The following is a 21,343-nucleotide window of genomic DNA, read 5'->3' as shown; positions in this document are numbered from 1 at the left end:
CGCTGTTACTTGAAGTGTAAAAGGCCATTTTATTAGGACAAGGTTGCAATCATTTAGACTTATTAACAGTACATCAATGCAAGAAATATACATTTCCATCCCATACCCACACATTCTCCATTCTGCCTTCTCAAAACCATCTCACCTGTTTGACTCTTCCCCATTCACTCGATAACCTCCTTCCTTTCCCCATTCTCACGTTCACTTGCCCTCCAAGCATCCTCTGTTGACTTTGCCTTCATTGCTCATTGCCTCCCATGCCCCGCTATCAGTCACCTGTGTACCGTTCTCCCCCCACCCGAGGGGTGGATCCTCCCGTATGTGACTCCCCACCCCTCCAAAGTACCGCCAACCAGGGAACCCCCGGAGGGCGGTTACCTGCCCCCCCCCCACTGTCCTGCGCATATTTCGCCTCCTGCCAGCCAACCCTGCGGCCTCCTAGCGGACGACCATCCATCACCTCCCTCTGTATCCTGCAGCAAAGTATCATTCTTGGCGTAAACGTGAATCGCGAAAGGTGCCCTTCCATAGTGGGCCCACGTGCCCTTCAGTCCTGTGCGCCTAAAACTATCACCCCACTCTGCAGCACCCAGTGGACGACCATCCCCCTAAACACGCATCCCTTGCACTTCCAGAACGTTCCGGAACAAACCCTACCAGGAAAATTGCTCTCATCGTGGCGATATTCCACCACTCCGTCTGTACCTGCTTGACGTGGAAACAAAAACACCCCCATGGGGCCCCTCCCAGTTGTACGGTGCCAACCAACGCAGTGAACGACCATCCACCACCTGGACCAATGCCCTGTGAAACGACACCATGCCCGGGCCCAATCATTGACCAACAATTGATGCCCCCCCGCGGTGAACGGCCATGGCCCGCATCCCGTGGATCCGGTAACCTTGCAGGGCCAATCCCAGTCCGCAAACAGACACCGCCCTCACCGTGAACCACCAGTCCCCAACTGGACCCGTGTCCATGCACATACCCCCTTTGTTGGGCCCAATCCTCGACCCAGGGCCAACTGCCCCCCCTTCACGGCGAACAACCGTCCACCACTTGTCCTTATGCTCAGCAAAAAAGCAACCGTTCTGGGCCAATCCATTGGTCACCCAAGTTGCTCTCACACATTCCGAGGTGAATGACCATCCACCCCTTGTACCACCATCCGTTGCATCCCTTGATGAACAATAATAGTCTTTGACCGCTCCTTGTTCTTACAAAGGCGCCCCCCCTCCAGCTCTGTGCAGCGTAAGCTTGTTTCCCCCACCATGTAATTGCATTGCATCTGTAAGGAACGTCTCAATCCTAAAAAATTCCGGATGACAAAGAAGCATTCCAGAGCGTGACATGATCTCAGATGATCAGATTTCAATGTGAACAAACTTGGTCTTTGGCAAGACACAAACTCCCGCCTGTTCTTCCTCACTTCGTCCCTTGTATCTCTTTGCTTTGGATAATTGCCCCCCTCGTGGCGAACGACTGTCCGCCACTTGTACTTGCCCTTCAGCAAAACAAGCAACCTTACTGGACCAATCTACTGGTCACCCAAAGTGCCTCCCCCCTAATTCCGAGGTGAACGACCATCCACCCCATGGACCTCCATCCCCTGATAGTCAATAGAGTAATATATATATATATATATTTTTTTTAAACGGTTCCTCGTTCATACAACAAAACGGGGGGGGGGGGGTAGCATGTAAGGTTGGTCCCCTTCAATATGTAATTGCATCACATCCGTAAGGCAAGTTTAACCATAGAAGTACCTGACGACAAAGAAGCATTATAGAGCGTAACGTGATCTTCCGATGATCATATGATTTCAATTTGAACAAACGTTAATCTCAGTTAAGAATCAGACTCCTGCACGTACATCCTCACTTCGACCCTTATATCTTCGTGCGGTGGATATTTACCCTTATACCCCACTACACGCAGTGAACGACCATTCACCAACCAGGCCTGCCACCCGTACGCATAAACGTTCTCGGGCCAAACTTCGCCATGTTATGTTATGTTATGTCAATATTTATTTACAGAGTGCACGTACCCGTGGGATTCAGGGCGCCAGTAAGCATGGGCGAATTTTGCGAATCTCGCGTTCGCGAATTTTGCGGATTTGCGAACTCGCAATCCGCAAAATCCGCGAATTCTCGCGAATTTGCGGATTTTTTTTTTGTGTTCGCGCAGGTTTCTGCCAGTTCGCGAGGGTTTTGTACAATTTCGCAAACGCGAACTTATCTGTCGGGTCGCAAGTTTTGCGAACTTGTTGTTTCTACGTGTCCAGCCTGTTTGGGACACTCTTCTTCATCACTGCCACTCTCTGTCACCACTGCCACTCTCTGACTACTCATGCCACCCTCTGGCCCACCCATGCCACCCTCTGTTTCATCACAGCACCCTCTGGTTGTCCAGTCAGTGTACATTATTGTGGCAAAGCAAAGCACACCTTCCCTGCCTCAAGTGACCTGAATTAATTTGGGGCAGATTAATGTGTCACAGAATATTTTTTTAGCTGGCACCTGCTTCCTTAGTGCTTCCTGATTAGTGATCTTTTGCACTTGCTAAGTGCTTTCATTGTTGCAAAATTAGTTACAACACCTGCCCTGCCCCAACTGACAATAATGAATTAGGGGCTGATTAATGGATTTGAACTTCCAGCCTGGCTCCTGCTTGTCTCCCTTAGCTGTAATTCAGGACCTTTGTGGCATATGTGTAACTATTCTGAGGTTCAGAGCAGGGTCACATAATAGTTGCAACTGGCAACTGAACTCTGGAGGGGCCCCTCAGGAAGCACTACAGGAAATGGCTACTAATGATGAGCCTGAACTTTTGAACCTGGTAAGTAGTTTCAGTTTTGCTAAGATCGTATTTCTGCAATTTAGCGCTTATTCGCGGGGCGCGAAGTTGTACTGGGAAGCCGCGAACTCACGCGAACAGTGCGAGCAAGCCATAAAATCCGCTGCTCGCGGATTTGCGGATTTTGCGGGAGATTCGCGAATCTCGCGGATTGCGAATTTACCCAAAATCCGCAAAATCCGCGAGCGAAACGGATTTTCCGCCCATGCTTAGGCGCCAGCCATGAGAGGTGCCCCCCCCCCGTGGACTACCATCCACCAGCTGCACGCACGTCCCGGCGTAATTGAGGAACAGTCCCCGACCATTCCCAGACTAGGACAGGTGCCTCCCCTTTTGAACATAGGCCCCCACCTGCAACCTTACCCCAACAGTCTCATCACGAGGCTCCATGGCCTAGACTTCCAATCCTTAACCCCCCAAACCATTCCCCACCAAGCACAATCCATGTGCGTGACCAGGATGCCCAATGCTCCGTTCACTGGAAACACATCTCCGAAAGCAAGCAAAGCCCCCCGTTAGCTACCACAGTACCATGTGTTCTGCCGCCAAGCATCCCAGGATAACGCCATACCCTACATATCCCAGTAAACTTCTCCCCTAATGTATCCTCAGTTCAAGGCAAACTCACATTTCCTGTGACCCAACGACAATCGTACTGGCACCACCACCACCCCCCACAAATTGCATTCGACTGGTTCCCCATCATCTCACAGCCCACGACTGCAGTCCCTGACCCAGGGACGTCTGCACACCCGATAGTGTGCCTCCTGTGCCGACAAAAATGCCGGGAGAATGGCCAACCCCCCATCCAGGCGACCGCCCTGGCTCCCGCTCCATTTCCCGATCCAACAGTAGGCAATGAAAATTAATCCTGCAAGACCTACATCGTGGTCCCCCAGCCCTCGTGCGGCAGTCGGTCCAAACATCTCTGGAAAAACCCATGCCTCGCCCCAGACACCCGACAGTCCTTCCGTCACCCCGAGTCAGCAGCCCCCCCAGGACTCCAAGAGCCCTGCGCCTTATCACGACGACCCTGCCACAAAACAGCCCGCCTACGCACAAGTCCAATAAAGACCAAGAGAACCAACCTCCCCCGTCCGACGTAAACCAATACCCCCCCAACATCCTACACTCTCAACCCTTTGTTATCTGGACACACCCCTCTGCCCCTAACAGACCGACACCAATAGTGCCGCTACGCCCGGCACCCCACTGCCCCATAGTCCGGGCACACCCCTGTCACATCCTACTGCACCTTCGCTGCGCTGCTCGAAATGCCTGCGCCCCATCCGGGCACCACCAACCGCCCCGCGCAACCCAACCTGCCCCCCCACAGCCCCCTTTGGATCCACAGCTCGGAACCATAAACTCATGCGCACCCGCCCAAACAATGGCCACCCTGCCACCACCTGCACCCCCGCCCACATGCCTTGCCTCCGAAAACTCCTCATTCCGCCGCCACAAAACACTCCACCCCTGCAAACTGCCCAAATACCCAGGCATGCCTACGCGCCAGTCGCCCGACAACCTAATACCAGTACCCCACAGACCCCATGCTCAACCCCTCATACCTGTGTTCGCTGTTACAGACTGCACCTCCCCACCTGCACTCGGCTCACATGAACCCCTGCCCACAGGAAAAAATGCCATGCAACAAATCCCGGACACTAAGCCTTTCAACCTCCGGTAAAGCCCAGCACAACCGGCCCCCCACCCAGGCGTGGATAGCCCCATCTGCCAGGCACCTACCCCGCGCACCTATGAGCCATGATGTGAAGCATGCCACCTACAATGTACCACCAAAATCTGGCCGCCTCCCAGGTAACCCCGGCGCCACGCCCCCGGACCCCTAGATAGCCAAAAAAGGACCCCCCACCCGCAATAACCTACTGCGTCCCCCAAGCCGCAGCAGTAAATGCGTACCTGAAGGTAAACCGGTACATCTTCCGCTTGTGCATAACTGCCGTGCCCATTGTGGCCAAAAACCGCAGGTCATTCTGTGGCCGCCCTCGCCTCCTGGTGTTTACTCCAGGGCCACATCCCGTTTGCCCAGAGCTGCTGCTCCCTCGGTTGCCGTTCCCTCAAGTCATTCTGTAGCCATACAGGACTCCTGTACTCCAATGAACAGTCTGGGCACCATGCACCCCACCCCCACCCCCATTGCAAACCACGCAACCGCAGCCCTCTCCCCCTCAACTACCATCCACACTGCACCCCCATTGCACGCCTTCCACTGCAGACAGCTCGCCTTTCGCATCCAGAGCAAACAAACCTCCACTCTCCCCCTCAAAACACCTTTCTCTCACAAATTATCTGCGTAACATGACAAATTAAGCACGCTGTATCAGTTGCTGTGCGAATCCCCCGACGGAGGGCAGGCCGCCGCGGACCCTCCTACTGCTTCCGGCCAGCGTTTGGAGGCCGTTGTGCGCCCCACTGGCAACACACCTTCCATCCTGGCCCACACACCTGCTCTGGTTAGCCCCCCACCCGCCCACCTGGCCGGTCCAACCAGGTGGGCCCAAGCAACACAGGGCCTCTCGCCGTGCTGGCAGTCCCTGACTCCGCCCATGGGCACCCCCACAAAGCGCCGCCCGCATGCCCCAATCGGCATGACAGCAGCCTCCCCCCCCCCGCCACTCTTGAAGGCTGTAACTCCCGCCGTGCCGCAATAGCCCAGGGAACCAAAGAACGCTACTGGATCCGACAATCACCTGGCCATGACCCGTCCCAGCTGCTCTAAAGGGTGGAGGGAGGCTGGCCGCCGCGAGCACCGCTTCCTACCGCCGGTGCTTTTGCCCCTACATGGTACCCCATCTGCAAGTGAGCTCACTGCCCTATTGGCTGAAATGGTGATTCCTCCTGGCAAAGGGGGGAGGGGGAGGGGGGGAAGCAACCCCCCCCAACAAGTCTGCAAGCCGCACCTGGGGTGTCCTACAATGGCCAAGGGGGCCCGCAAAGCCAGCAACGCAGGACAGCCCGCCCCTCCCCCAACCCCAGTAGACTGGGAAGCCTACCCTCCCCCAACCCTCCGCATGGGCGATGGCGACCTCCCAAACAGCCTGAAACGCGGCCACGGGCGGGCGCCCAGAAGGGGTCTCCCGTCCGCCCCTCACCCCCGAACATGAAACCTCCCCCCTACCTGCCACAGCAGACTTCCAGGTGGTGACCCGTCAAGGCCACCACGCCGCAGCACCCAGTCATTCAGGCCTCTGCATGTAGCACACGCCCGGCTGCGATCGCTCGTCCCGGCCCGCTCGGTCACACGGGCACCTCACGCCGAAGCCAGCCGCCACGCTGGGAGTCACCAGGGGGCCCGAAAACGTGAACACTCGGCTAGCCCTGCCCTAAGTGAAATGTCACTGAAAGGAACAAAGGAACAAGCCCCCCAGCCGATCGACAAATCGGCCGCCTATCACTAATTCACTGTCCCTAACAAACTTTTTGCCCCTAACAAACTTTCTACGTCCTCCCGGTGGTGCTCAGGTGTCAGGAAGAGGCCGGATCTTCCTCTCCTGACACCTTATATGCCCTCCTAATCCCACCCCTTCCCTTAACCCCTTAAGTGCTGCGCCCGTTTAGCGGCCGACGGCACCACTACCTCTGTAGTGCTGCCGTCGGTCGTTGAACGTTCGAACTGCACCTGCGCAATGGAACGTCCAGCACTGGAGCTGGACGTTCCATAGCAGCTAAGGTGTTAACCCTCTAATCCCGCCCCCCACCTTGTCCTTCCGCCATTGCGCGAATACCCCGGGGGAAGACTGGTCTGCAACATTCACTTCCCCCGGGGGCCGCATTGTAGTGAAAAGTCCTACTGTAACGTGAGCATGCATCAGAGATGGTGGTTATGTTGTGATTACCACGATGCAATGCTCCAGAGACAATGGGTCATGAAATTGTGGTGTGGAAGAGGAAAAGAGAGATCAAAACTGGTCTCAAGTGCAGAGGACATGATGAAAATCATGGTAATTTTAAATTCAGCCCAGATATCTTACACAGTGGGTATAACAGTTGAAAATAGTAAACAATCGTAAGGTGATGGATAAGAATCAATATACAGTATAAAAAGGGATGATACAAAGCGGAAGTACTCCTTGGTTCAGTATTCGTATCCTATAGGTCTGTAATAAACATTGCAAGCAGTATGCATTCAAAATTTTCTTTCTGAAACTTGACATGCTGTGGTTCAGTGGACCCTTTTACCCTTGTCAACCATACCTCCCCATCCTACACAGACACACTCCATGTCACACCTCCCTCACTCGGTATGTCCCCCGTACACTGCGAGTTTTTCACGCGTAATGTGGTTTTTCCTTTGGTTTGGGTTCTCAGTCATTGACAGTCCCTGTTGTATGAATATCACAGGAAACCGTTTTTATTGATATATATTGTCATGTATTCCACCATTGTCCTTTGTATCTTTCCCAGCCCTGAGGAATCGTGGGAGGAAAATCCCACATGCGACGAAACACGTGTCAGCTGGACTGCTGTAAAGAACATTAAAACACTACATTTCTCACGAACCATATGATGAATTTCTTGTTTATCCACAGGCTTTGTTTTTAAATGTACAAGTGTCTACACAGACACATCGTGCTATATATAACTGTTGTGTGCAAGGGTATCTTGTTGCGATTTTCTGGTGTGCTGGCCCCGGCTAACAATTGGGGGATTACAGGGCTTATCCTCTCACCCGTTTTGCACCACATTCCTACCCAAGATTTCCAGACCTATTTGCGTCCACATTTAGCAGTGCGCCCTTTTTCCCCTTTTCCCTGACTAAAAGCACTTTAGAATTACAATACAGGTTAAGACGTGACCAACGGATAATAGCTAGACAAGAAGCCTTTTCCCCTTGAACTTGCTTTTGCTGAATTATTCTCTAGGCACGTACTACAGGCATTGTTTTAACTTCACATTTCTAGGATTGTAAAGGATTTCCTTAGCCCCTTCTGTTTGAAAATATCTCCTCTATGTATGCAGTGTCTGGGAAAGCAAGAGGTTGGATATTTGATGTTCATAAAAGGAATCCCTTATATGAGAGAAAACTGCATACAGTCTGAACATCTTGCTAAGCCTTTGAAAATGAAGATGCACGAATTAATAGATCTTCATTGTAAGGAAATAAATTGACAACCTGGTTATGCAACTTTCCCATCAGCGGAGCCTACACCTTTGTGAGAAATCTTGTGGCTAAGGTTAGGACAAATGGGAAAATTCTAAACTGAAAATGCCTCCTCCAAACAGAGATGCGTAAAAATCCCCGCAGTTGTTCGTAGATAGGAATGTGTAGATATGTGTCTAGCAGATCCAAAGAAGCACTTAAGTCCTCACAGCATATTAAAGGAAGGATCATTTGACGAAAACCGTCTGCTGCCGAAATGAGTGTTCAGCTTAGTGAGATCCAAGATCGGTCTGCATTTTCTCAAAAGCTTTTTCCCCACCAAGAATATAGAATACTATCCCTTTCCTCAATCCTTTTGAGGTACAAGAATTATTGCATTGTATTGTATTGTAATTGCATTTATATAGCGCTTACTACCCCTGACGAGGTGTCGACCGCTGGCCTGTTTATTTATCAAGTCCTAAATTCTGTGTAAAACTGCTCTCTGTTTTTGAGAATTCTGGGAAGCAGGAGTTAATATGTGTTAGACCTGTACTCCTTAGGGTGTTGTTCCCCCAAGCTTTTTGCTTACTCACCTCCATTTGTTGGTACAGAAATTCATTGTTGTTGGACTTAGCACTCTGTATACATAACCTCTGCTAACTGGCGCTAAAGTGCTTGTGCTCACTCCCCTAAATTGTGTTGGTTAGTACTCCCTTGTAGAGTGGTACACCATATACCCCGACCTGTGAATTAAATGCTACCGGTGGGCCTGCAGCACTATATCCCAGGCCTCCCACTGCAACCTGAATGCAATTTTAAACTGCCATGTCAATTTGACATTTAAACCCCTTGCCAAGTCTTAAACTCCCCTGTTATTATATATGGCACTCCTACGGTAGGCCCTAGGTAGACCATAGGGCAAATTTTATGCGTTCTGGTAGTGAAAAACCCCTACATTCTTTTTTCGCTACTGTGAGGCCTATCCAACCCATAGGATAACATTGGTGATTCCTTATTACATTTAATAAGCTGTAATTTACAAATAGGAGCAAATAGCTATGTCATGTATGGCAGTTACGGAATTGTAATGATAAATCATCTGTATTGCTAAAGTGGAATTTTTCATTATAATTTTGAAAATGCCACTTTTAGAAAGTTGGCATTTTCCTGCCCATAACTCTCTTGTGCATGCAGCCTGTCTTGGGTCACATGACTGTGTGTAGCTGATATACTTTGTAAATTCCTCCCAGACAGTCAAAAAATAGAGGGATTAGGTGTGCCTCAATGGACCATCTGCTAGCAGGATAGAGGGCGGAGCTGAGCACAGCCCCACTTGCAACCTAATAGGGTGTGATCTACCTTCACACAAATGACCTAACAAGCCCACATTGTCAGTGCAGCTGGCTTGGAGCCAGGGCAGGGGAGTCAGGAAATTCCATGCACTTCAAAGAACCTTTCTAGAAACTTCTCCCACCTTCCAAAGGAAGGGCACCAGGGTATAAATATAGGACCTTCAGAACCACTCTTTGGTTTACTCCTTGACCTGCGGAAGGACTCCTAGAGGACTGCCTGCTGCTGTGACCCGTTGTGCCCTGTGCAATACTGCTTTGCTGTACCTGGAAGGGCTGCTTTGCCACCTGGAGTCTGTCTTGAACTGTTCACCACTTGTCCTTATGCTCAGCAAAAAAGCAACTGTTCTGGGACAATCCATTGGTCACCCAAGTTGCTCTCACACATTCCGAGGTGAATGACCATCCACCCCTTGTACCACCATCCGTTGCATCCCTTGATGAACAATAATAGTCTTTGACCGCTCCTTGTTCTTACAAAGGCGCCCCCCCCTCCAGCTCTGTGCAGCGTGAGCTTGTTTCCCCATCCATGTAATTGCATTGCATCTGTAAGGAACGTCTCAATCCTAAAAAATCCCGGATGACAAAGAAGCATTCCAGAGCGTGACATGATCTCAGATGATCAGATTTCAATGTGAACAAACTTGGTCTTTGGCAAGACACAAACTCCCGCCTGTTCTTCCTCACTTCGTCCCTTGTATCTCTTTGCTTTGGATAATTGCCCCCCTCGTGGCGAACGACTGTCCACCACTGTACTTGCCCTTCAGCAAAACAAGCAACCTTACTGGACCAATCTACTGGTCACCCAAAGTGCCTCCCCCCTAATTCCGAGGTGAACGACCATCCACCCCATGGACCTCCATCCCCTGATAGTCAATAGAGTAATATATATATATATATTTTTTTTTTAAACCGTTCCTCGTTCATACAACAAAACAGGGGGGTAGCATGTAAGGTTGGTCCCCTTCAATATGTAATTGCATCACATCCGTAAGGCATGTTTAACCATAGAAGTACCTGACGACAAAGAAGCATTATAGAGCGTAACGTGATCTTCCGATGATCATATGATTTCAACTTGAACAAACGTTAATCTCAGTTAAGAATCAGACTCCTGCACGTACATCCTCACTTCGACCCTTATATCTTCGTGCGGTGGATATTTACCCTTATACCCCACTACACGCAGTGAACGACCATTCACCAACCGGGCCTGCCACCCGTACGCATAAACGTTCTCGGGCCAAACTTCGCCATGTTATGTTATGTTATGTCAATATTTATTTACAGAGTGCACGTACCCGTGGGTTTCAGGGCGCCAGCCATGAGAGGTGCCCCGCCCCCTCCGTGGACTACCATCCACCAGCTGCACGCACGTCCCGGCGTAATTGAGTAACAGTCCCCGACCATTCCCGGACTAGGACAGGTGCCTCCCCTTTTGAACATAGGCCCCCACCTGCAACCTTACCCCAACAGTCTCATCACCAGGCTCCATGGCCTAGACCTCCAATCCTTAACCCCCCAAACCATTCCCCACCAAGCACAATCCATGTGCGTGACCAGGATGCCCCTTGCTCCGTTCACTGGAAACACATCTCCGAAAGCAAGCAAAGCCCCCCGTTAGCTACCACAGTACCATGTGTTCTGCCGCCAAGCATCCCAGGATAACGCCATACCCTACATATCCCAGTAAACTTCTCCCCTAATGTATCCTCAGTTCAAGGCAAATTCACATTTCCTGTGACCCAACGACAATCGTACTGGCACCACCACCCCCCCACAAATTGCATTCGACTGGTTCCCCATCATCTCACAGCCCACAACTGCAGTCCCTGACCCAGGGACGTCTGCACACCCGATAGTGCGCCTCCTGTGCCGACAAAAATGCAGAGAGAATGGCCAACCCCCCATCCAGGCGACCGCCCTGGCTCCCGCTCCATTTCCCGATCCAACAGTAGGCAATGAAAATTAATCCTGCAAGACCTACATCGTGGTCCCCCAGCCCTCGTGCGGCAGTCGGTCCAAACATCTCTGGAAAAAACCCATGCCTCGCCCCAGATACCCGACAGTCCTTCCGTCACCCCGAGTCAGCAGCCCCCCCCAGGACTCCAAGAGCCCTGCGCCTTATCACGATGACCCTGCCACAAAACAGCCCGCCTACGCACAAGTCCAATAAAGACCAAGAGAACCAACCTCCCCCGTCCGACGTAAACCAATACCCCCCCAACATCCTACACTCTCAACCCTTTGTTATCTGGACACACCCCTCTGCCCCTAACAGACCGACACCAATAGTGCCGCTACGCCCGGCACCCCACTGCCCCATAGTCCAGGCAAACCCCTGTCACATCCTACTGCACCTTCGCTGCGCTGCTCGAAATGCCTGCGCCCCACCTGGGCACCACCAACCGCCCCGCACAACCCAACCTGCCCCCCAACAGCCCCCTTTGGATCCACAGCTCGGAACCATAAACTCATGCGCACCCGCCCAAACAATGGCCACCCTGCCACCACCTGCACCCCCGCCCATATGCCTTGCCTCCGGAAACTCCTCATTCCGCCGCCACAAAACACTCCACCCCTGCAAACTGCCCAAATACCCAGGCATGCCTACGTGCCAGTCGCCCAACAACCTAATACCAGTACCCCACAAACCCCACGCTCAACCCCTCATACCTGTGTTCGCTGTTACAGACTGCACCTCCCCACCTGCACTCGGCTCACATGAACCCCTGCCCACAGGAAATAATGCCATGCAACAAATCCCGGACACTAAGCCTTTCAACCTCCGGTAAAGCCCAGCACAACCGGCCCCCCACCCAGGCGTGGATAGCCCCATCTGCCAGGCACCTACCCCGCGCACCTATGAGCCATGATGTGAAGCATGCCACCTACAATGTACCACCAAAATCTGGCCGCCTCCCAGGAAACCCCGGCGCCACGCCCCCGGACCCCTAGATAGCCAAGAAAGGACCCCCCACCCGCAATAACCTACTGCGTCCCCCAAGCCGCAGCAGTAAATGCGTACCTGAAGGTAAACCGGTACATCTTCCGCTTGTGCATAACTGCCGTGCTCACTGTGGCCAAAAACCGCAGGTCATTCTGTGGCCGCCCTCGCCTCCTGGCGTTTACTCCAGGGCCACATCCCGTTTGCCCAGAGCTGCTGCTCCCTCGGTTGCCGTTCCCTCAAGTCATTCTGTAGCCGTACAGGACTCCTGTACTCCAATGAACTGTCTGGGCACCATGCACCCCACCCCCACCCCCATTGCAAACCACGCAACCGCAGCCCTCTCCCCCTCAACTACCATCCACACTGCACCCCCATTGCACACCTTCCACTGCAGACACCTCGCCTTTCGCATCCAGAGCAAACAAACCTCCACTCTCCCCCTCAAAACACCTTTCTCTCACAAATTATCTGCGTAACATGACAAATTAAGCACGCTGTATCAGTTGCTGTGCGAATCCCCCGACGGAGGGCAGGCCGCCGCGGACCCTCCTACTGCTTCCGGCCAGCGTTTGGAGGCCGTTGTGCGCCCCACTGGCAACACACCTTCCATCCTGGCCCACACACCTGCTCTGGTTAGCCCCCCACCCGCCCACCTGGCCGGTCCAACCAGGTGGGCCCAAGCACCACAGGGCCTCTCGCCGTGCTGGCAGTCCCTGACTCCGCCCATGGGCACCCCCACAAAGCGCCGCCCGCATGCCCCAATCGGCATGACAGCAGTCTTCCCCCCCCCCCCGCCACTCTTGAAGGCTGTAACTCCCGCTGTGCCGCAATAGCCCACGGAACCAAAGAACGCTACTGGATCCGACAATCGCCTGGCCATGACCCGTCCCAGCTGCTGTAAAGGGTGGAGGGAGGCTGGCCGCCGCGAGCACCGCTTCCTACCGCCGGTGCTTCTGCCCCTACATGGTACCCCATCTGCAAGTGAGCTCACTGCCCTATTGGCTGAAATGGTGATTCCTCCTGGCAAAGGGGGGAGGGGGAGGGGGGAGGCAACCCCCCCCCAACAAGTCTGCAAGCCGCACCTGGGGTGTCCTACAATGGCCAAGGGGGCCCGCAAAGCCAGCAACGCAGGACAGCCCGCCCCTCCCCCAACCCCAGTAGACTGGGAAGCCTACCCTCCCCAACCCTCCGCGTGGGCGATGGCGACCTCCCAAACAGCCTGAAACGCGGCCACGGGCGGGCGCCCAGAAGGGGTCTCCCGCCCTCCCCCTCACCCCCGAACATGAAACCTCCCCCCTACCTGCCACAGCAGACTTCCAGGTGGTGACCCGTCAAGGCCACCACGCCGCAGCACCCAGTCATTCAGGCCTCTGCATGTAGCACACGCCCGGCTGCGATCGCTCGTCCCGGCCCGCTCGGTCACACGGGCACCTCACGCCGAAGCCAGCCGCCGCGCTGGGAGTCACCAGGGGGCTCGAAAACGTGAACACTCGGCTAGCTCTGCCCTAAGTGAAATGTCACTGAAAGGAACAAAGGAACAAGCCCCCCAGCCGATCGACAACTCGGCCGCCTATCACTAATTCACTGTCCCTAACAAACTTTCTGCCCCTAACAAACTTTCTACGTCCTCCCGGTGGTGCTCAGGTGTCAGGAAGAGGCCGGATCTTCCTCTCCTGACACCTTATATGCCCTCCTAATCCCACCCCTTCCCTTAACCCCTTAAGTGCTGCGCCCGTTTAGCGGCCGACGGCACCACTACCTCTGTAGTGCTGCCGTCGGTCGTTGAACGTTCGAACTGCACCTGCGCAATGGAACGTCCAGCACTGGAGCTGGACGTTCCATAGCAGCTAAGGTGTTAACCCTCTAATCCCGCCCCCCACCTTGTCCTTCCGCCATTGCGCGAATACCCCGGGGGAAGACTGGTCTGCAACCTTCACTTCCCCCGGGGGCCGCATTGTAGTGAAAAGTCCTACTGTAACGTGAGCATGCATCAGAGATGGTGGTTATGTTGTGATTACCACGATGCAATGCTCCAGAGACAATGGGTCATGAAATTGTGGTGTGGAAGAGGAAAAGAGAGATCAAAACTGGTCTCAAGTGCAGAGGACATGATGAAAATCATGGTAATTTTAAATTCAGCACAGATATCTTACACAGTGGGTATAACAGTTGAAAATAGTAAACAATCGTAAGGTGATGGATAAGAATCAATATACAGTATAAAAAGGGATGATACAAAGCGGACGTACTCCTTGGTTCAGTATTCGTATCCTATAGGTCTGTAATAAACATTGCAAGCAGTATGCATTCAAAATGTTCTTTCTGAAACTTGACATGCTGTGGTTCAGTGGACCCTTTTACCCTTGTCAACCATACCCTCCCATCCTACACAGACACACTCCATGTCACACCACCCTCACTCGGTATGTCCCCCGTACACTGCGAGTTTTTCACGCGTTATGTGGTTTTTCCTTTGGTTTGGGTTCTCAGTCATTGACAGTCCCTGTTGTATGAATATCACAGGAAACCGTTTTTATTGATATATATTGTCATGTATTCCACCATTGTCCTTTGTATCTTTCCCAGCCCTGAGGAATCGTGGGAGGATAATCCCACATGCGACGAAACACGTGTCAGCTGGATTGCTGTAAAGAACATTAAAACACTACATTTCTCACGAACCATATGATGAATTTCTTGTTTATCCACAGGCTTTGTTTTTAAATGTACAAGTGTCTACACAGACACATCGTGCTATATATAACTGTTGTGTGCAAGGGTATCTTGTTGCGATTTTCTGGTGTGCTGGCCCCGGCTAACAATTGGGGGATTACAGGGCTTATCCTCTCACCCGTTTTGCACCACATTCCTACCCAAAATTTCCAGACCTATTTGCGTCCACATTTAGCAGTGCACCCTTTTTCCCCTTTTCCCTGACTAAAAGCACTTTAGAATTACAATACAGGTTAAGACGTGACCAACGGATAATAGCTAGACAAGAAGCCTTTTCCCCTTGAACTTGCTTTTGCTGAATTATTCTCTAGGCACGTACTACAGGCATTGTTTTAACTTCACATTTCTAGGATTGTAAAGGATTTCCTTAGCCCCTTCTGTTTGAAAATATCTCCTCTATGTATGCAGTGTCTGGGAAAGCAAGAGGTTGGATATTTGACGTTCATAAAAGGAATCCCTTATATGAGAGAAAACTGCATACAGTCTGAACATCTTGCTAACCCTTTGAAAATGAAGATGCATGAATTAATAGATCTTCATTGTAAGGAAATAAATTGACAACCTGGTTATGCAACTTTCCCATCAGCGGAGCCTACACCTTTGTGAGAAATCTTGTGGCTAAGGTTAGAACAAATGGGAAAATTCTAAACTGAAAATGCCTCCTCCAAACAGAGATGCGTAAAAATCCCCGCAGTTGTTCGTAGATAGGAATGTGTAGATATGTGTCTAGCAGATCCAAAGAAGCACTTAAGTCCTCACAGCATATTAAAGGAAGGATCATTTGACGAAAACCGTCTGCTCCGGAAATGAGTGTTCAGCTTAGTGAGATCCAAGATCGGTCTGCATTTTCTCAAAAGCTTTTTCCCCACCAAGAATATAGAATACTATCCCTTTCCTCAATCCTTTTGGGGTACAAGAATTATTGCATTGTATTGTATTGTAATTGCATTTATATAGCGCTTACTACCCCTGACGAGGTGTCGACCGCTGGCCTGTTTATTTATCAATTCCTAAATTCTGTGTAAAACTGCTCTCTGTTTTTGAGAATTCTGGGAAGCAGGAGTTAATATGTGTTAGACCTGTACTCCTTAGGGTGTTGTTCCCCCAAGCTTTTTGCTTACTCACCTCCATTTGTTGGTACTGAAATTCATTGTTGTTGGACTTAGCACTCTGTACACTTAACCTCTGCTAACTGGCGCTAAAGTGCTTGTGCTCACTCCCCTAAATTGTGTTGGTTAGTACTCCCTTGTAGAGTGGTACACCATATACCCCGACCTGTGAATTAAATCCTACCGGTGGGCCTGCAGCACTATATCCCAGGCCTCCCACTGCAACCTGAATGCAATTTTAAACTGCCATGTCAATTTGACATTTAAACCCCTTGCCAAGCCTTAAACTCCCCTGTTATTACATATGTCACTCCTACTGTAGGCCCTAGGTAGACCATAGGGCAAATTTTATGCGTTCTGGTAGTGAAAAACCCCTACATTCTTTTTTCGCTACTGTGAGGCCTATCCAACCCATAGGATAACATTGGTGATTCCTTATTACATTTAATAAGCTGTAATTTACAAATAGGAGCAAATAGCTATGTCATGTATGGCAGTTACGGAATTGTAATGATAAATCATCTGTATTGCTAAAGTGGAATTTTTCATTATAATTTTGAAAATGCCACTTTTAGAAAGTTGGCATTTTCCTGCCCATAACTCTCTTGTGCATGCAGCCTGTCTTTGGTCACATGACTGTGTGTAGCTGATATACTTTGTAAATTCCTCCCAGACAGTCAAAAAATAGAGGGATTAGGTGTGCCTCAATGGACCATCTGCTAGTAGGATGGAGGGCGGAGCTGAGCACAGCCCCACTTGCAACCTAATAGGGTGTGCTCTACCTTCACACAAATGACCTAACAAGCCCACATTGTCAGTGCAGCTGGCTTGGAGCCAGGGCAGGGGAGTCAGGAAATTCCATGCACTTCAAAGAACCTTTCTAGAAACTTCTCCCACCTTCCAAAGGAAGGGCACCAGGGTATAAATATAGGACCTTCAGAACCACTCTTTGGTTTACTCCTTGACCTGCGGAAGGACTCCCGGAGGACTGCCTGCTGCTGTGACCCGCTGTGCCCTGTGCAATACTGCTTTGCTGTACCTGGAAGGGCTGCTTTGCCACCTGGAGTCTGTCTTGAACTGTTCAGTCTTGTATCATCACCTGAACCCAGAACTACCAGAGTGACTCGAAGGGCTCGTTTGCTGACCTCCTCTTAAGAGCCACAGGGACACAAAAAGGCTCCCACATTTTTGAATCATGAAGTGGACCCAGCTTGAGTGAGTCCTGAAACCCTAAGAGGTGTCCCACCAGTTCATGACCCTTGGTTGTGGTGCTAAAGGTTCCCAGAGGGCAAATCCTAAGGCTGAGGACTTTTGCCCAAAGACCTTTCTGAGAACGAGGAGGCGACCAGGATCAACATTTTCAGCCACCTGCCTGAGGTGCATTGCCAGTCAGATTGACGGTGCAGTTTCTCCCTCTACATTCTTCTCCGCAGCAGCAAATCCTTTTCAGCGGTCTTTCGCGAAAGGGGTATCTGGTGTAGTGGAACAGTCTTCTGCTACAGTCCTCTGCCGCTGGAGATTTTCAACTTCCATTTCTAAGACAAAGTCCGAACATAGAAATCTTCACTGCGACTTTGACCCAAGTCCATTCAGTGACGATGCATCCTCCTCAGACAATCTCCTACAGGCTTGCCCCACTGAACTTTACATTCTCACACTTTTTCTCAGAATTTTTTTTTTAAGTCTGAGGGTAAGCGCTGACCAGGCCCAATCAACATCTTGTATTGGAACCAGGCTCCATCGTGGTCGTACATATCTTTTGAATTTGACTCGCTCTTGTGCAATTAAATGTCCACAGTTGGCGCTTTGATCCTTTACGTGCTATTTTTTACAAAACAAATTAAAAATTCATAAGTCCGGTTCTACTGATTGGATTTTTGTCGTTTTGGTGTCAAATCATTTATTAAAATGTACTCTATTTTTCTAAAGTGGTGTGAGATGTTTCTTGTGTTGTGTTTTCACTTTATTACCGTTTGTGTGCTGCATAAATACTTTACACATTGCATCTAAATTAAGTCTAACTGCTTTTTACGCCACGCTGTGCAGGGTTAACTTTAGGTTAATGTAGTGACTTTTTATGATTCACCATGCAAGGGATTGCAGATGTTGCTTGACCAGCCCTCATACCCAAGTCAACCAGCAATGCAATTTCTCACACTCGTGTTCAGTGGTGTGGATCAGGACTTGTGTTTGTGCAGTACCATACAGTGATTTGTGTTACACAAAAATCCCAGATAAATGATTTACCATCAGAATGGCCTTTTTAAAAAAAAATCTTTAGTTTTCCATTGGCTGTTTTCTGTCTTGTCTAAACTTGAGTACCCTACCTTATATTCCCTCAGCCATGGAATGGAGCTGTGCAACTCTGATGTCCTCAGCAGGGCGGAGCTGCTGAAACTCCGCAAACAGAGGGGGCTGAAAGCATACAGGAAGGTTACTAAACTGGATCTCCAGGTAGCGCTCAGAGCTTTTGAGGAGGTGCAGAGGTGGCAGTCCACGTCAGTAGAGGATGATGGTGATGACATTGAGGAGGAGGGAGCACTGACAGAGGTTAAGGATAGAGAGGACCTAAACCATGGTTCCGAGCTGCAGGAAGAGGTCACCTTAACCCCAGCAGATGACCAGGATGCCTAGAATGGAGCAGGGAGCAGTGTGTCTGTCAGGGGCCTGACCTCAGTAGAGGTGGGGGATGAGAAAAAGGAGAGGAAGCTCAGTCTGGAGAAGGAGAAGGCTGAGAGAGCCTTATAAGAGAAGAGGCTGGCCATGAAAGAGAGGACTATGGCCCATGAGCTTAGACTCAAGGAGCTGAACATAAAAGCCAAGCAAGTGAAGTTGAGCAACATTGTCAGCAGCATACCAGCAGTGCTCACTGGGAAGTCAAGGTTCCGCATAACCAAAGACCTGGTGCATAGCTTTGTGAGCTTTGTGGTAGAATATGATATTTGTTAGACCTAACAAACTTAGAGCCTTCCCCCCAAATCTGCTTTTCTGACCTCGTTTTTGCTAGTTTTAGGAACCAGCACACTTTACCATTGATAACCAATGCTAAGGTTCTTGTGCTCTCTCCCCTAAACGTAGTAATAAGAGCTCATTCACAATTGTCATATTTATATTACTTATACGCCTGTAGTAAAATGCACTATATGTTTCCAGGGCCTGTAAATAAAATGCTATTAGTGAGCCTGCAGCACTGATTGTGCCACCGACTTAAGTAGCTCACTAACCATGTCTCTGGCTGCTATTGCAGGGCCTGTGCGTGCAGTTTACACTGCCATTCCACCTTGGCAAAATAAACCTTTTGCCATACCTAAACCGTACCCTTTTATACATTTAAAGTCACTCCTAAGGTAAGCCCTACACAACCTAGAGGACAGGGTGCAATGTATTTAACAGGCAGGACATAGCCCTTCAAATTTTACATGCCCTGGTAGTAAAAACCTCTCACGTTTGATTTTCACTATTGTAAGGCCTACCTCTCTCATAAAATAACATTGGGATTTCCTTATTACTTTTTATAAGTGAAATTATGAATGGGGAAAAGGTAAAACTTGCATGTCTGGTGTCTCTTGAATCACAATTTGAATCCATACTTATGGTGAACTTGGATTTAAAATTGCTATTCTGGAAATGCCTCTTATAGATAGCATGTTTTTTGCTTTAGCCATTTGGGCCTGTAGCCTGTCTCTGATTACATGGCTGGATGTATTTGGCAGTTGGACTTTGTGTATTCTTCCTAGACAGCCACATAATTGTAGCTTAGGTGTGTCTCAATGGGCCATCTCTGGCAGGACGGGAGGGAGGAGCTTGGCACAGCCTCACTTAAACCTGAATATACTGTGTCCTGTCCATACACAAAGAGCTGCATAGTCCCTCAATACCAACAGAGCTCCTCCTTACTGAATCCACAGTTATGATTTCCTAGGAAGTTGGTTCAATTCCTGACTTCTCACAGGTGAGAGAGCAGCAATATACCCATTTTCTTGCCTTCGAAAAAGTGATTCTCCCTTCACAAGTTCTTATTAAGCTCTTGTTTACCAAAACTAGCCTGCCTTTTGTTAGTCTGCACCAACCACTGGATCAGGAAATTTGTATGCTATTGCTAAGACTTTTTCATCCTTTATCTTGTAGATATATTGCAGCTTGAAGGAAACTTTGGAGGACTGTTGGGACCCTGACGCTGAAGCACGTCTCACCGCCATGTGTGCAGAACAGCGGCTTCGTAGTCTAATGGCGTTTAACAGTCCTAATCAGAGTCGCGACAAAACATTTCGGACTTCATTATTGTCGGAGGAACCCGATATGATAACAGTTTAGGGCTCCGCCACAGAAGAGTTTGAAGTACCAAAGATCCAAAGGGAACAGGGATTCGATTTAGCCTGCCATCTGTTTAAAAAAAAGTGCACTATCAGTGTTCACAGTTATTGGACACAGAGCTAAAGACTGATGTAAGGTGGTTTCATCACGATAAGTGCCTGCACTTGTTGCACACTGTTGTAAATTTTGTTATTTGATTTACTTGAAACCCTGTTATTTGGTTTAGGTTGTATTTCCATCCATCCATCCATAAACCTGTTTGGGCAGTGCGTCTCTTGCTTTACAAAGAAAGAGAGGCAATGTGCCAGCTCCAGAGAAAACCATCAAGTGTTTCCTGTGCAGCTGATCTGTGCATGAGTGTGCTTTGGTGTGGTTAACTCAGCATATCGCTGCTCATTTGCTGATTAGATTAAATATTTCACCGAGTTTCAGTCTTTGATCTACTTTAAAGGTATCCCACACTACCTCTCTCCCGTACTTTTCACTGAGGAAGATTTATAATGTTACCCATTTCTGGGAGAAAAGCTTTGAACTGCTGGAGCTAGACCAATTAGATGGAGAGCTGCTTGTGATGGAGCCGTGAGACGTAACTGTCGCGAAGGCACACAGAAATTGTTGAAATACAATAGAGTTTGCTAAGCAGATCCCTTCCCCAACTAAAGTTCTGGCTAGAGATACTGTTTTGAGGAGTTGAGGCTTGCACGTCTACCTGTCAGAGTACAGCACCTTTGTGGTAAACACAGATTAGAGAATCATACTGTGACAATTTGCTCACTGCCGAACTTCCTATTTTAGTGAATGGTAAAATAACGAGTGACACAGATGGGAAGATTTTCTTTTGAAAGTACCTCATTAAGGGTCTGATGTTACAAGATCTGCAGAATGCGGTTGCAAATTGCGCACTCACTTTTTGAAAATGCAG

General features: G+C 49.9%; 1 protein-coding gene across 1 annotated transcript in view; it reads left to right on the top strand.

Annotated features, from left to right (window-relative positions):
* The window catches only part of AMHR2 (anti-Mullerian hormone receptor type 2), a 976,241-nt gene extending 955,389 nt beyond the window's left edge, over window positions 1-20,852 (top strand). Inside the window, exon 11 of the mRNA XM_086936519.1 lies at window positions 20,236-20,852. Coding sequence (XP_086792645.1) covers window positions 20,236-20,421 — 186 coding nt within the window. The 3' untranslated portion in view covers window positions 20,422-20,852. The remainder of the gene's footprint in view (window positions 1-20,235) is intronic.
* The last annotated feature ends 491 nt before the right edge of the window (window positions 20,853-21,343 follow it).

Source organism: Lissotriton vulgaris, chromosome 1_1 (assembly GCF_964263255.1).
Source record: "Lissotriton vulgaris chromosome 1_1, aLisVul1.2, whole genome shotgun sequence".
NCBI lineage: Eukaryota > Metazoa > Chordata > Amphibia > Caudata > Salamandridae > Lissotriton > Lissotriton vulgaris.
The sequence above is the reverse complement of the archived record's forward strand: the minus strand, read 5'-3'. Positions and strand labels throughout refer to the sequence as shown.